Genomic DNA, 17,216 nt, shown 5'->3' with positions numbered 1-17,216 from the left:
CAACCCCTCGCCCCGAAAGCGGATGAAATCATATTTCTTCCAAATGCTTATGGGACCATTTTACCAGCGTCACAGTTCATTCTGTTCCCTGTTTAATTAATATTTACGCCGCCAAATATCCCTGCGATCGTTGCACTCGACTTCCGTCGAGTAATTAAAATAGATATATAGATATATATATATATATATATACAAATACATACGAGGGGTTGGGGCACACAACGTATCAACAGCCCAGCGGGCGAGTATGCACGAATTAGGGAGCTCTTTGGATATACTCGAATTAGTATACAGGCGGTGAACAATTCTGTAAAATCTAATTGGAAGCTGCTCAAAAGATAGGATGCTCGCTATGATACGTGTGAAACGATTCTTAAAAGTAGATAATAAGCAAAAACAGGGAGGAAGCTACCCTTCTCGAATTTATTCTCTCGTTTGTTTTCGGGGGATGAACTCGAAAATCTGTGACCATGTATTCGTATGTATCTATATACAAGTGTACTGTAACGTGTTATTATTTAATATATCGTTATCGCTGCGCACGAAAACACGAAGGGACAACGCCGCGCTCATTATCTCCCTGGCTGTAATTAACGAGGGAAATTTTAACCGTCACGTTCGTCGGGAATTTCTATTTTTCGGAACTCTTTCATTGTTTCAAGTGGATAGAATTACTCACACGGTAAAATCGAGTAAGGGCAACCATTCAGAATATTATTTAAAATTGTATTAAGTTTGACAAAGAGAAAAAGTATTTTCAAGTTATTTAAATGAAGTCATTGCAGTATGTATTTGGATTTTACTCGGTGATTATAATAAATCTAAGCTTTGTTCAAATGATATTACATCCATTGAGAGCTAATATTAATTTTCAATCGAATTTCCTTCAACCATTTTGGGATCCATAGCTCCGTTATCGAGACACAAGCAATTAAAGTTGACTGACTCGTGGCGCGCGCCATTTAAATCCCGGTCAGCTGATCGAGCGCGCATGCGTCAATGCACTCCAACGCGCGTGAAATCTTCACCTGCTCGTATCACCATAACGAGACTTCGGATTGCAAAATAGAAAAGGACTTTTCGGTTTGATTCAGCACAAAGAATTGCTTCTGAAAGCAGCTCATACGTAACTTCGCGTTATCCGATAACATTTTCTTTTGAAAAGAAGCGAATAGGCGGCGACGATGGTTTCTCTTTCGTGTTTTCGTGCTTTCCGCAACCACTGGCCGATGCATAATCCCGTACGTGCGAAACGTGTGTTTCTCGTTCAAAGATGCAGGAACGAGGAGGCAAGAGAGCACAGTCGTTGGGGAGAGGGGAGGCAGGGTGAAAAGATTTAACAGAGACAGGGTGAATATTGCGAGCAGAGGCGAGAGATCTGCGGTGAGACAGACGAGGCGGTGCAGTGATGGCAGAACACGGGTTTCTGTGCTCCCCTACACACCAAATCGGTACTGTGTCTTAGCTGTCTTTCGTTTCTGTTTTTTTTTTTTTCAAGTTTTTCTGCTTGTCTCGTTCTCAGTGTGGATTAGAGTGAACCTGAAAGTAAGTGATTAGTATCGCGCCCTCTGAAACGATCTCCGCATACTCGAGAACTTCCAATTACTCGTTCGAAGCTCTTTAAGGAACGCACGAACGACTCTCGAGAATGACGATCGTTCCAGGGGGCCGCTGGGCACAAATACACAACACAAAACGGGCCGTGATTGGATCAAAGTATCGAGATGTCGCGTAAAAATCTGAATCTCGATCCTCTCCTTTGATCCAACGTCCGGTCCAAGAGGATCTGGTGCAGACAGTAGGCGAGACGTGCCGAGGATCATTGCTGAAGAACAATCGGTATATCGCATGTGACGACAGCTGTCTCGTGAACATTCCGTTGCTGTCCTGTGTAAAATTTGGTATATATATATCTGTATATATACACGCAAGCATAAATACGTCTATATATGTCGCAGATGATGACACGTGTGATAATCACACGTGATAACTCCCCGCGGATGAGATGAGAATCGATACGCGATTTCTGTCAGGGAACGAGCACGAATGAACAATCGATGACGGAACGACGACAGTCAAACGGTGAGATTGAAGCGTATTTCTTGAGAGGAAACACATTTAGTCAGTTTGTTCAAATTCGTTCATAAATGCTAATCATAGAGTAAACATTGATTCCATTTATAATAATTTATTTATTACGCGTTAAGTGTCCTTTATATCCTCTTCAGGTTATTACAAATCTTGAAAAGAATATACACTAACTAAACTTCTGTTCACGATTTTGTATAATTTCTGAAGAGAGCACTATCGAATAAAAATATATAAACTCTTAATTTTATAGCAACACCGATCTACAAACAAAAGACAAAGTATCGAATTACCACTGCAAAGGATCGACGAGATATCGTGCAAAATTCGCTAGCCATTTGCAGGGTATATCCTGTCTAGATGAAAACATATTTGTTCCTCTCAAGAATCCGTTTCCAATATCGTGGAGGGAATGAATGAACGTATTAATGGACATACCGCGGGCACAATTTATCGCTGGTCGATACTCGATACATCAATCACGGGAATGATTAGAACGAATGTACCGACGAATTCCAGCGGGATTGAGTTCGAAAGGCTTTTCTCGTTCTGCACATTTCCTGTATACCACGAATTATTCCCGACGATCTGTTCAACATGGACACGTTTCTTTTTCGTTGTTTCGCAGACTCAGCTGCTCTTAGTCCTTTGGATACATTCGCTGATGTGGTATTAATATACAGTCTGTCTCACAAGAGCGTGTCGGCTATATCTTTGTAAATATTTATATATTTGTACAAAGTTTGACATGGGTCGAATCTACACTTAAACCACTAATACGTATTTAAGATGTCCAATATATCCCCAATTAGCAATTATAGTTTGGAACCTTCTCTGCGTGCTTTCTTCTAATTTGTCAACAATTGTCTAGCATCGGCTCACGAAAGTAGTGATTGTGATTGAAGCAATACAGTGTTTAGTGACAAATGTTTGTTTTGGGCTTGGTGTCCTATTAGACATGCTTGGTCTGTCTGTGGAAAAAGAATAATACAAAGAAGTGCGAAATACCTCATAAAAGTGCATATTTGGAGTTGATTTATCGCAAGAGGCTTCGGGACTTTACGTATCTTCGCTCACAATCTCAATGCACAAACAATGCTGAAATTATATCAAAGGGGACTTCTCACATCCATGAAATGTTGGTTCAATCAAACCAACGACCAGTGGATATTGCAAGAAGACAACGACCCTAAACATCGAAGTCGAGTCTGTAAAAGATGGAAAGAGGAAGACGCTATTACCATACTATGGTGATAACGATGGTATAATGTATGGTCCATAATGAAGTACAAACTAAGAAGAATGGGTATCATCAAAATAAGAGCAATTGTACACCATATTGAAAAGATATGGAGGCCGTTTCTAGCATCTTACCCCAAAAAATTAATAGAAAACATACCGAAACGGAGCCAAGCTATAATTGCTAATGGAGGAGATTGGACACCTTACTAGGTAAATGCGTATTAGTGCGTTAGGTGTAGATTCGACCTATATAACATTCTGTACAAATATATAAACATTCATAGAAATATAGCCGACACACTCTTATGAGACAGACTGTATTTACGACAGCAAAAGTACAAGGCTCAACGAGTATCTTCCTTCTACTCGAAGTTTAAGCTCCATTAGTTTCATGCAGGATTCATCCCTGCTCTGGTGGCAGGGGAATCCATAGATCAAAAAAGCGGAATAGACGTTGGCTCGTCCTCGCTATTAACTCGTTTTTACAACGTGCACGAGGCGCGAGACGAGACTCTAATCCGATTTAGGAAGGAAGTACAAAGGTACACACGACCTGGAGTTCGCTGGCTGAGGGAACCAATGACGAAAGGGAAGAGGGAAACGGATTACCCAGCGAATAAACCGTTAGTGTTAATGAAATTGGCTAACCGCCGAGCCAGCGTACAACCGACGCTCGCATTATCGTGCACCCTTCGTCTGGCGCGACGACGAGCGTCCCCTTCGCGATTAGAATCGGTACGATACACCATTGGGCGTCACGGCGCCTGGTGGATAGAATCTTTACGAGCTTACGCTCTTTTCCCCGTTTCCGTTTCGTTTCCCTCGCTTATCTTCGACTTGAAGAGGCCCTGGATGGTCTCAATGCCGCATGGCGGAGCACTTGGGCTCGGGAAGATAAGTAGAAGTCGATTTCAACCGTTTCCGTGAACTTTGGGTCTTTCGAGACAGTTCACTGAGTGAAAAATAAAGCGCTGTTGAATGCCGATCGAGTTGAGACTCGAGGAACAAGGGTATCGGAATTCAGTTCATTTTGATCTGGCTTTGTAGAGATGTGTTTGCTATTCGTTTTGGGGAAGACAATACTAAGCAGTGAGAGAAATGAACAGCAGTGATGTTTTGAACTCTTGTAGAGAATAAGAGATACGACACCGAGAGATAAGTACTCTGTCGCTAGGACTCGATAATGTAGAACACTTGGTGGGTAAGGTAGAATACTTTGTCGCTAGGGCTTGATAATGTAGAATACTTCGTTGGTACGACAGAGTATTGTATAGGTAGGTGTCGATAATGCAGAATACTTAAGCCCTTAACCTACGATTTACGTTCGAGAATTTAATATTAATATACAACTTTCGAAATATACAACTATTCAGCTCTAATTCAACTAACTTTGAAACTAATAACCTCTATTCCTATTACAAATATTACCGTCTCCCCTCTAAACCTTTGCCTTTCCCTATGACGCCACCAGTTCGTGTGGTCGCCACGTGCTGGCATCCAGCATTCATAATTTTCCAATCCTTCTCTGTATAATGCTTCCGAGATTCCAATCCTGAATAAAACGCAAAATAAATCGATCGTTTGATCTGAAATGATCAAAGTGGTCCTGTTAACAAGCTTTCGTGCGGCGAATAGCTAGACAGCGTTAGGCTAACAATGGCGGATGGGCGGTACGGTGTGCGAGCTATGATTTCAGGGCACCAGTCCATCAAATTTCGCGCAATAACGATTACCCCATTCGGTTTGACTGATGTGGTTCTCGGGGCCACGTAACATGTGTCAAAATATATGTACACAATCCTCGCAACTGGCAGTGATTACGCGTTCGCGTTGTATTACATCGTATCTATATGACAGCGAGATCCTTTGACGTCAGTGGCATCGTTCCGAGCGGCACGTCACGTTCAGGGCGCGCGTACACGCGACGGAACAGCGAATGCTAATGTTCCTCTAATGCATCTCGTGGTCTGAATTCGCAATAGGCGTCACTGGAAAAGTGGAGCATCTTGGGATCGATATATATAAAAACAGTCGCATTGAATAACACGAGTATATCGTACCGAGCGTCACTGAATTTGGTTTCTGCGCCATCTTGATAATGTTAATCGCGGTTGAAGGAACAGAGATGCGAATTAACACTTTGGCTGCGGACGAAAATAAGTAGCCGTTCGCTGGGAGCTGCAATTATGATATTTTTTTTAATGAAAGATTTCTTACAAATGTTCTAATATGAATATTTTGAAAAACATATATTTGTGGTAACTTTTATTATATGTAATATGATTGCTGAACAACAAGTCTAACCACAACATTAAATACAAAAGAACAGACCAACATGAATGCTCAGATCGTACTGACTGTCTAAATACGACTAAACCGTCTAAAAAAGCAAAGGACGCGCATGTGCGTCATCCGCACATGGCAAGGGCTCAGTTGGACGCACATGTGCGTCATCCGCAGCGAAAATGTTAAAGAGTAGAGTGAGAGTGAAATCTGTGCAATAGTTCAAGGGGGTTTGGATCAGTGATGGGCTAAATCGTAATCGCGAATACGAATACGATTGTAATCGAATGTTTTCGAGTTGTGATTATGATTACGATTGTAATCGCATCTTTCCGAGTTGTGATTACGAATACGATTACAATCATAATCGTAAATTTTTCCGCGATTACGATTGTAATCGTATTCTTAGAGGTTTTCAGCCATAGACATTTTTTACCTCAAAACCGACATCAGATTCGTGTTCTTCACATTAGAAAACTAAGAAAACCATGCTTTCGTCAAAATAAAAAAATTTTTTAAAGTTACCCTATCTAGGCTCTGCTCTATGGGCACGAATTTTAATTGAAAATTGTTCATTTTTCATTTCGACGAATGTATGGTTTACAAAGTTTTTTGGGGCGAGGAACACGAATCTAAAGTCGGTTTTGAGGTAAAGAATTTCAATGGCTGTAAACCTTTAAAAATACGGTCGTAATCGTATTCGTAATCACAACTCGGAAAGATGCGATTACAATCGTAATCGTATTCGTAATCACAACTCGGAAAGATGCGATTACAATCGTAATCGTATTCGTAATCACAACTCGGAAAGATGCGATTACAATCGTAATCGTATTCGTATTTACGATTACGATTTTGCCCATCGCTGGTTTGGAGGGCAATGCATATTGCGATGGGACAAATTTTGTTCAACAGGTTGAGACCCTGAGGTTTGTTTCCCATCAGCTCTTGGAATTGAAAGTCATTGAAAAATAAAGCTTTTTGCCATTTCATTTCAGAGTTTTCTCTTCGCTATAACAATTTTGAAGTTGACTTGACTGCATCGTACTTCCATAAAATAAGGACTTGAGTAGCCGAAGGAACGTTGCTCCACAAAGAAAGTCCACCTGGCTGAGACAACTCAGTCTCGATCGAGTGGACTCAACTCAACTCAACTCAACTCAATGAACATCCATGAAAATCCAGAGTAACTCTATTAAAACGACAACTACTCGTCGCGACACTTATGGAACCAAAATCATGCCCTTCGCAATTGTAACCTTCTATCGATTCCAGTGTTGAATTCTCGAAGCTATACAACAGGGAGCGTCACAAGAAGGTGAATTATGCTGTCGGAGAGGCTAAATTATCGATAGATTAAACTTTCAACGTCTGAACGCCGCGAGAAAGCCGCGAGCTATTTTGAACAAAGCCAAATCCATTGTGATCGGGAGCTTCTGAGACGCGAGAAGGGAGGATACGCGAAGAATACCGGGGCGTTTCGACCAGAGGCAGTTTAAAAGCGTTTCATACAGATATCAAAAGGAATCCGTGAAATAACGTTTCCTAACAATGGAGAAACTCGCTGTCCGTTTCTTCGCTCGCAGTCGTCTACTAGGGGTCTGTAGATACAATACCTTAAATAACGTCTTCGTTCCTGGCATTTCGAAGGAGTCGTCGAAGGAAAGCATTGTCTGATACAATCCAGTGAATCACTGGAAGTATTTATGAATATTGTATTTCCCGAGACTGAAGTGTCTATCTGCAGTCACGTCTTAAACGACACCTGGTATATCATCAACGAAAATTCAAATTAATCGAGACACCGTGTCGACTGACTGGTGTTTGGAAGAGTCTATACACAAGTAGTTAAATAGGAGTGCTTTTGAAATTAAATCACAGAGAATTTAATTTTAATGAAAATATTCCTATGTATTTTCCCATCAGTTGTCTGCCTTTTTAAACGAATAGTAAGAAACGTGTCCATTTATCAACGATATTATTATTACCACAATAGATGTTTCATTTAAACAAAACACCTTTTTAAGATCCTAGAAAATCTTCTAAGATCGCCCCAATTCTTTATTTCCAGTTCTCAAATACAATTGTTGGAATTGTGTAACCGTTTCATAAACTCTTCGTGCATCTGATCGGATTAACAATGCAGAGGTTAACCTCGGCAGTAAATTTGGGTGGATTCGATCCGCAAGAGGCTGCCCTTCGAGCTCGTTCCCGCCGATTCCGTTTCGTTCGCGTGGCAAATTCGCAGTGAAATATTTGATGAGTCCAAGTCGACGGGAAACGTAATGCCGCAGATGCGATGAGATGGTCGGATGAATAGAACATGACGTTGCGGTTGTAGGTCGCGTTATTGTCACAGCCATTCAATTTCTCGCGAAATTGATTGGAAATGTCCGCTGCCACGTAAGAAAATGGGAATGGATCGAGCACTGACCTCAAGGAAGTCCTTCACGGTGGTGTCGACGACCATAAGTGGCCGTTGGATCAGGTGCACCACCCCGTTGCGCACGGGGATGTTTGCCTTCACTATTTCTGCCAACACAACCCCTGTGGGGTGGCTAGGGTCGCCCACGAGTGTATTGGACTCGACGTATACTGAAAATAAAATTTACAATTACGTAGTTGGTTAGTTGAAAATAATTGTTACAGGGTGGAAAACGGGGAAAATAGTTATCTGGGTGATCATTTCGAACGGTGAACAAGGGATAAATGCATTTTGATTCGCGCTAGATAGATAATAATTAAAATTGGTGTTATAGAAAAAAAATATTTCTTAATCGAATCAGATTTTGTCCGTCTCTATCATGTAATGGCTAGACTGCTGAAGTTTATGCACGATAAATATGTAACAGGCATATGCAAAATGTGCATTAAAAATATTCAAAATATGCACGAAAAATATGCACGAAAAATTTAAATAAAAGTAGTATAATAAGTAATATATTAGTATGTTACAGAATATTCGCTATGTACACATATATAAAATACTTTTTTATTTTGCATATTTTGCATATTTATGTTTAAAAACATATGCAATAACATATTGCATATTTTTAAACATATTTTTAAAAATGTAAAAAGACTTTAGAAAATAATGTAGGATTTTCTACAGTATCGAAAACTATCTAATATTTTAAATAACGAGGGAGTTCAAGGACCAATAAGTGTGCCGGAACAATGTTGGTCTAAATTTAAATACGTAATGTATTTTTATATTACTTTAATTTCAAAACAAATTTCTGTCTGGGTCCCATTCTTTTAACTATTTCCTATAAAGATATGCATTCGCATAAACTTCCGCAGTCTAATGACTTTTCAAGCATTTCATACAAGAAACGTGTCGATCATTATTATTTATTTGTATCCCCTTTTTCAAAATCGTTCTACCGGTCCTCGCAATTATTCGTTTCGTTGTAATTTAAGGATCGTGAATTTTTGTAAGTGAAAATCTCGATTTTTATCTTCGATTTTTAATTTCATGTTTGTTTAAAATGCTTGGAATCGCACTAGTTGTTTTCAATTATGCCAGGGCGCAAAGAACGCTAAGTGCTGTCGTCGAAATTGTTTTACGAAATAAAACAGCGAGATTAAATCTTAGTTAAGCAATTTTCGAGGCTGATTCAACGTCGAGGGAGTATCGTTGTTTAATTTATATCGCTGACGTGCGCGTTTCGGCTTCATTTGTTTACTGAAGCCTCTGATAAGAAATTACGGAAAAGTCCCTATCAAATGGCGATCGATGACACGATAGCGTACTGCTAATTGCCAATTAGCGAGATTAGTATTGGTACGTAATAGGAGCGTAAAAAGTAAAGTCAGGATGAGTGAAAAATGTTGTTTAATCTATGTCATTGTATCCCTGGATCATTAATTCACGAAATGTATATTTCGCAGTAGGTGGACAATTTTAGTTTAATTGGCAATTATGTTTGAAAGATTATTAAGCTATTAGATTGAAGCTTGCCAGGTTTTTATTTGTTTACAGTCGTTTTCGAAAGTGGTTCAATTTTTTTAAATGTTCGTTTTGTAGAAGAATGCCTATAGGGATGGCATTATTATCGCTAAAATAAATTTTTTAGCGACAAATAATCAATATTTATTTATTTATTGTTTAAACGAGGCTTACCTTTGTCGTGTTCCTTGCGGAAGCTAATGGTGACCTTGACATTGTCCGTGAACGCAAGAGTCTCGTAGGGTACATTGTCAGGTGTGGGTGCTGTGAAGAGGACGTGGTTAGGTATCACGTGACCGTCGATTACCACGCGATCAACCTTTTCTGGCCTCGGGGTTGGCTGCAAAAGAAAAATAAAGAAGATTACAATTTTTATTCATAAATATTTTTGAGTTTCGGCATAACGAAATAACGAGAACTTTACTAAATAACAATTAACTTTACAATAGAAACGTGTACAATAGAAATGTAATTAAATGTAGCTTCGAATCAAGCTCCACTCCATTAAGGGGGGAGTCTGGTCCAGTTAATGTATTTTTCTAATGCATATAATTTCCAGATATAATTAATTTTTGTTATTGAAACTTTTTTTACATATAAAGGGACGTTCAAAGAAGAAAATTTGACAGTGTAGATTTAATTTGAATGTATACATATATAGATATTGTAGTCGCAAGGAAAGGATTCGGTGAAAACAGTGGGATACGTGGAGCTCTGGGAAAACATCTGATGGGTAAAATCAGAAAATTCTTTCTTTAGTAGGTACGTAAAATGCGTATGAACCTCAATTTGCAAAAAAAAATTGTTAATTGTAAAAATGGCGGCAAAAAACATGAAAATGAACGATACATGTCGGCCGTTATTTTGCAATAACTTTATGCTATACTAATAATTCATTAAGAGTCGAGGTTTATGAGCATATAAACTTAATTACCTTCAATTTAAGCGTTGAATCAAGTGAATCGGATAAAAATTCGATGAGCTATGCGAGCTATGTAAAACAAGTTTCAATAACAAAAATTAATTATATCTGGAAATTATATGCATTAGAAAAATACATTAGCTGGACCAGACTCGCCCCTTAACCAAATACAGCAATCCCCGGATAACTGAAAGGATATCCGACCTTGACAGTGTCAGTAATCCGGGGAAAGGTCGAGTTTTTGTTCCAGAACTCCACCTCTAATTTCCTTCTTGTTTCTGATATTGACCTGATGTTATGGAGAACCTATTTGTCCATCAAGTCCGCTAACTATGCAAATATCGAGTAACGCAAACTTCCGATCACCTCGTAACTCCATGAACTGTAGACTCTATGGATTCCTAGCTGTAGGGGTTGCCAATCGAAGTTTAGCAATTGTACGGGTTCCCGCCTGAAAGAATTCCTTTAGACTGCGCTTAATCCTGGATTGTCCATTGAACGGTTTCTCAACTGTTTCACGACTTGCTTCGGAAGTGTTCCATTTTTCATTTTCTTTTGTTTTGATTACACATTATACGGGTTCCGTTCGTACGAGTTCCGATTTAAAGGAATTCTCTGGTAAATTTTTCTACGCTTTAGCTGTAGCATTCCTCAGCATTGAGGCCAGCATTATTATTAACCGAGGGTAATCGCTTCGCTGAATTACATAGTTGAATATTTCAGGAAGAATGTATTAATAAGAAAAATTGTGTAAGATAAACGATTATACCAACAACGAGTGGCTGACCTGCAAAGCAATCTCATTTATCATTAACCCTCTATGAATTCATGTAACTTTCAGGTCACAGGCTAATACATCAAACATTTTTCCAAATAATTTCAATCTTTTGAAAGAGGAAAAAGTGATACTGTTTTTTATGTGCAATGTATCCAGGTAGATAAATCTTTCGTACTTATACTCTTTTCTGAGAAATGAAGGTGACCTTCAGTTTTTTAAATGGAATGGTATATTTTTTATACAAAAATATGATAGAGTATCGAATTCTAAATAAAAAAGTGACCTTTATTAGTCTTAAACCTCATAGGTAACGAGTCATTTCATTTTATTAATTGAAAATTTTCTTAACGTAATATAAAGATGGAGATTCAACCTTGTCACAGATTTCCGCAGGACAGTGATGTGTACAAGCATGGAGCTCCTGATGAAGTGCTAGATGACAGGGATGATGTTTTTCTTTACGAAGAATTCGTAGTACACTTGTTTCAATCCCCATCTTGATATTACGTTAACACTTTATCTACCAGGCTATTTAGAAACAGTCTTTAATTTAAAAAGAATTTTCTACAGTAGCATATGCCAATCTAGGCTGACAATAATTCCTCCATACTGTTACTGGGTACGTTGAAAGCCATGTCTGTTTACAAACATTGATTACTGTAAGTAGACAACCACCAACACAGTAAATAAATTCAAAAAGCTAAATACTGGAATTGAAAAGCCTATAAATAGGCTCCCGGTAAACAAAGTGTTAAGAACATTTTCAAGTGATAAAGTTAAATTACTCGATACCTATGAGATTTAGGGTTAATAAAGGTCAATACTTTTTTATTTAGGATTCGATGCTCTACCATATTTTTGTACAAAAAATATACCATTCCATTTAAAAAACTGAAGGTCGCCTTCATTTCTCAGAAAATAGTACAAATACGAAAGATCTATATATCTGGTTACAATGCACATAAACAACAGTATCACTTTTTTCTCTTTCATTTTTTTGTCATATGTACCATTTACAAGAGAAATGCTGGCTAGTAATAGCCTGAACACCCTGTATAATATCATGAATGGTTGCCAGCACCATCAACCTGAAATATTAGATCATATGCGTCACAAGTTACCTGCAAAAGAAATTCGGCTCACAGAGGGTTAAACGAGGGTCGATGATTTTTCGAGACCGAAAATCCACTCTTCATAGACGACAATATTTAACGAACGCAACCGTATGAGTTATTACGACCCATTAATTACCCGCAGTTTCCGGCCACAGGGTTCCAAGCCTTCTTCCTCCAACCTTTTCATCCCCCTGTTGAAACCAGCGTCGATTATCTCGCGAATATTTGCGATGGCCACGATACAAACAGGGTCCATGTAAACGGCCCCATAATGCGGTGTAATCGGGTAAAACCGCGGATGCGAACGGCGACGTCAAAGACGCACCGTAAGGGCGCAAGTTCGACGTTACTTATCCGAGGGTAACGAAAGCAACCAGCCGTCTAAGGGCACGAAATAACCATCCCCTTGTGTTCGTCGACTCATTGGACTGATGATTACACGCTCCTCGTTACCGTTGCGCCCCGAGTAAAGGTTGTTACGCTACCACCTCCCCTTCACCCTCGTAAAGGATGAGCTCGCCATGAGCGATTGATTTCCGATTCGTGATAAGGCACATGGAGGACGTCGGTGCACGCGATTTGTATTAACGGCCGGCGTTGTTACAACGGTCTCGCGCGACAAAGATAAAGCATGTCGTCCGTTTCCCGTGATCGGGATTTTGAGCCTGGAGATGGAAGGTTCTCGTTACCCTAGGATTTTACAGGGTGTGCAGAGTAAATCGCAATAAACGATGCAGTCGAGGCTTGATAATCCCAAGTGGAAGCAACTTTGCATTCAAATTTTGTCGCTTTGGGACTCTTCGACCATGTGATCGATGGAGATTCTTGGTTAGCAATTTTTTCTTGACGTGGAATGAGCTGATAGAAGGTGTGCCGAGGGTCACATGGAAATTACTTGGTGGATTAAACTGTTGACCTTGGAAAGCTTCGTACCGTAGCTTGCTCCAGCCTTTATATACATTCATTTTTTTTCTTCATTTCTGAGATCGTGTATTATGAAATCGTTACTGATCATCTAACATAAACAGACTTCTATAGACGCACTCCTTCATAAATGACCTTAGTTGACCTTCAAAAATTTCATATTGTATCTTGCACCTCTTCATATCGTAGCTCCATTTTCTTTTTCACGTTTTAAAATACACAACGACACGTGGTGTATTTTAAAACGTTACCATCTTCCATTATGTTTACTTTCCACTTTCACGTTCCACTTTCATTGCTACGAATACATTTCAAGGTTCATCCAACACAGTCATCCCTCAAACTATTTCAACCAACATCCTTCCGTCGTCCAAACAGCATCGATCCCGTCAAACCGAAGGGTACGATTACCCAGGACGAGGCTGGTGCTTCAAGGTTGAAATTCGACAACTTGGCAAGTCTGAAGGGGCAACAATGGTCTCGAAGTGTGCGGTAATTAACTATCGGCCCGCGCATTCTATTTGCCCTGTATTCGCGAGCAAATGGACGGGAAAAGGGATGGGCCGGAGGGGGAGATAAGGGATGAAAGAAGTTTATTCCTTCGGCGCAGGCAATTTCCTCGCGGCGTGGAAACCGGGTAAAAACAGGAGGAACGAAATCGTTTCGTCGGTAGCTACGTTACGTGATTACATCTTACATGATACCGTGAATAATTCCGCGATGCTGGGAGGCACGTACGGCTCGCGGCCCTGCATCCGGAATTAGTTGAAAGAAAGAATCCGTTGGAGCGTTGCAAGGGAGGGGGGTTGGGTAAAGTAAAGTCTAGACGATGCTAGAAAATACCTGAGCGCCGCCCGGAAACTCGAACAAAAAGGAAGATTAATATTACCATTAAGCCCAAGAGTTTCTATAACGCAGAAATGTGGGACGGTCTGGAGGTTGGGGGCTGAAGATTCATGCTCTCGAAGGTATAATCGGACGAGAAGCAAAATGGAGAAAATAAACGACGTTGAGATTTCGTACGACGTAAGATACGTATTGCTGTTTGCACGGAGGATTCAATTGCCTCGGGTTATCTCTGGATAGTGGATGTACGAAGAGCAGAAAGGGACAGAGACTCAGGAATAGGATGACAAAAAGAAATGGAGGGGGATAGGAACATGAGAAGTCATGGCCTCTGGCTTCGCGCACTTTTAAGCCAGTTTGAGACCCGATCAGATCGCGTTCGCAGTTCGCGTTTAGAATTTAAAATGTATTCTTCGTGGTTGGCGTTAAATAATCTTGTATCATAGACATTCTTTTTAGGCATTGTTTCCTTTGTGACTGTGGTGCTCTTGAAGGATTTTGTACTATTAGGTGAACCGGAAAATAATGTCGTTTTTGCAATTTTAAATACTTGTTTATCGTTCATCAGCTCGTTGATTTTTATCGATCTGGCATTGGCAATTTGCACACTAGATGGTAAAAGGCTATTAATAACGGGAGCGATTATACAATTAATAATTAAAAATAGAAATTTATAAAAAATTTGTTTGAATTCAATGTAAAAGAAACGACATTACTTTCCAGTCCACCTAATATAAACAGTCTTTTTCATGACTGACCTCAATTGACCTTCGAAAACCTCGTACTGTAGCTTGCTCCTCCCTTTATATACATTCATTTTTTCCCTTCATTTCTGAGATCGTGTAATATCAAATCGTTACTGATCATTAGACTGCGGATCTTCATGCATTTATAGGAAATTTAAATGTGCGAGAACCTACAAAATGCAAACAATGTGCATGAATATAAAAAAGATTGAAAGTAAAGTTCATGTTATAATATTTGCAGAATAAAATAAATTCCTATATAGCTTCAATTTTTCTAGGCACGTTTGCGAAGATTTTATTTTGCATAAAGATCCGCAGTCTACTGAAACTGACTTCTATAGGCACACTTCTTCATAAATGACCTTAGTTGACCTTCAAAAATTTCATAGTATAGCTTGCACCTCTTCATATCGTAGCTCAATTTTCTTTCGCACGTTTTAAAATACACCACGTGTCGTTGTTCTAATGACTGACGGTGGCTTTCGCGAACGTCAGTTACTATACTTTTATAAACACAAGGGTTATTTTTATTTAGAAATGAACCAAGTAAAATCTTCACTCTACGATTATATCGTACCAATACCCAGGGTTACCCAGCATCGGTGGTACAACCGAAAAGGAGGTGATTCTATATGAAAAAACAAATCGAAAATAAGGGATACAATTTTTTCGTTTGAGGTTTCGTTCTCGAGAAAATCGGTTTTGAATATTAAGCGAGCACGGGTGGGTACACTTGACTATGGCTTGGATAGATGGATCTCAATACAGACTTTAAATTCACTCTACATCCGTAGACAGAAATGAGTAATACATCGCATCATCTTGATACTAATGATATGAGTACTACTTATAAGTGTCACATGCGTAAACATACATATGACTTGTATCGGGATCCATCCATCTAAACCATAGTTACGTGTACGTGTACTCGCTGAATATTCAAAACCAATTTTCTCGAGAACGAAACATCAAATGAACAAATTTTATTCTTTATTTTCGATTTGTTGTTTTATGTAGAATCACTCCCACCTCAATTGTACCACCGATGCTGGGACACCCTGTGTATTCCCTCTCAAACTCGTGATCTGTTCCTTCCAAAGGTATCAAGTGCTCGATAACATTTCCTTGTTCCGCGTTTTCCCCCATTGACTTTCCTTCGGAGCTTTCTCCATCGGAGCTTCGTTTTCTAAAAACACAAAAGCCATTCGCCAGCGGCGATTTCGCCCTCCGTTATTAATTCGACCCGTTCTTTCTTCCTGTTCCGCAGCCGTAATGGCCACATTGACGACCTTACATTCGAGCGAAGAAAGCAGCCCGGTTCCTTACGTCCCGGGCATTGAGGCATCGATGTCGTTCGGTTGGAAAAGCTCCGACGGCGAGCCACGGCGTCGAGTGCTTTTCGATACGGTTCGATCGTTCCCGACGTGAACGGAACGAGCCTTTTCAGGCCCGAAACTCGATTCCGGTCTTCCCTTTTATAACAGTCCGGCAAGACGGTCTATGATCGAGGCACGAGCCCGTATCTGATATCTCGACGATGCAGCGTGACATTCTGACGCGAGCGTAACGGAGCTGCGAATAATTTCCGGTTTTCCACCGTGGAAAATTGTGCGCAATGCGTTGGAAGTCGTCGACTATCGTAAAATTTCTATTATATCGTTTATAAAGGAAGGTATTATGGGTGGATTTAATAATAATAATTTTAATTTTTAAAGGGAGACGCTATTTTTGTAACTATAGTAATTAGAAAGTGGATTGTTTTAGACTTCAAGAAACATTTATTTATAAATAAAATTGCAAGGTTTCAATTAGTATTATGCACTATGGAAATTTATACTGTGAGAAATGAAAGGTTTAGTTCCATATGCTAAGTATCAAGAGGTGATTTAATGGGTGAGCGAGGTAACTCGAATTTTTGGTTCTCGAGTGAAATCGATCAGAATTTGTCGCCATCCATGACCGAGAGGAACGCATCGCCCTCGTCTGGATCTTTTGAAGGCTTCGCAACGGACGATATTAAGGTACTTTCGGGATGATCGATACGAGTAGGTTGCTAAGCAGCTTACCTTGAAACCCAACTCAACAGGGATAAGAAAGGTGTAACGTCCATCCGCCTTGAATACCTCCTCTTTCTTTTCCTTGACGACCCGCTGTCGGAAGGTCCTGCAACAAAATTTAAAGCGTTAATCGAATTTGCCACTTTCATTCATCACGCTTGCCTCTGCCAAGAGCCTCGTACACTACATTTGATCAATTCGAGCTTGATTCTTTCTTGATGTCGAAAAATGTAGGACCAATATATAAATACATATCGTTATTA

At 39.7% G+C, this 17,216-nt stretch overlaps 1 protein-coding gene across 4 annotated transcripts in view; it reads right to left on the bottom strand.

Moving 5' to 3' along the window:
• LOC128886390 (fasciclin-1) overlaps positions 1 to 17,216 on the bottom strand; it is a 441,990-nt gene that overhangs the window by 73,628 nt on the left and 351,146 nt on the right. For all 4 annotated transcript variants that reach the window (XM_054141248.1, XM_054141250.1, XM_054141249.1 and 1 more), the window contains exons 5-7: positions 16,963 to 17,059; positions 9,740 to 9,905; positions 8,048 to 8,208 (exon numbers count right to left, since the gene is read on the bottom strand). In XM_054141248.1, coding sequence (XP_053997223.1) covers positions 8,048 to 8,208; positions 9,740 to 9,905; positions 16,963 to 17,059 — 424 coding nt within the window. The remainder of the gene's footprint in view (positions 1 to 8,047; positions 8,209 to 9,739; positions 9,906 to 16,962; positions 17,060 to 17,216) is intronic.

The sequence above is a fragment of the Hylaeus anthracinus genome, unplaced genomic scaffold (assembly GCF_026225885.1).
Source record: "Hylaeus anthracinus isolate JK02 unplaced genomic scaffold, UHH_iyHylAnth1.0_haploid 11982, whole genome shotgun sequence".
In the NCBI taxonomy this organism is placed as follows: domain Eukaryota; kingdom Metazoa; phylum Arthropoda; class Insecta; order Hymenoptera; family Colletidae; genus Hylaeus; species Hylaeus anthracinus.
Note: the sequence above shows the minus strand (reverse complement) of the source record. Positions and strands in the feature narration are given on the sequence as shown.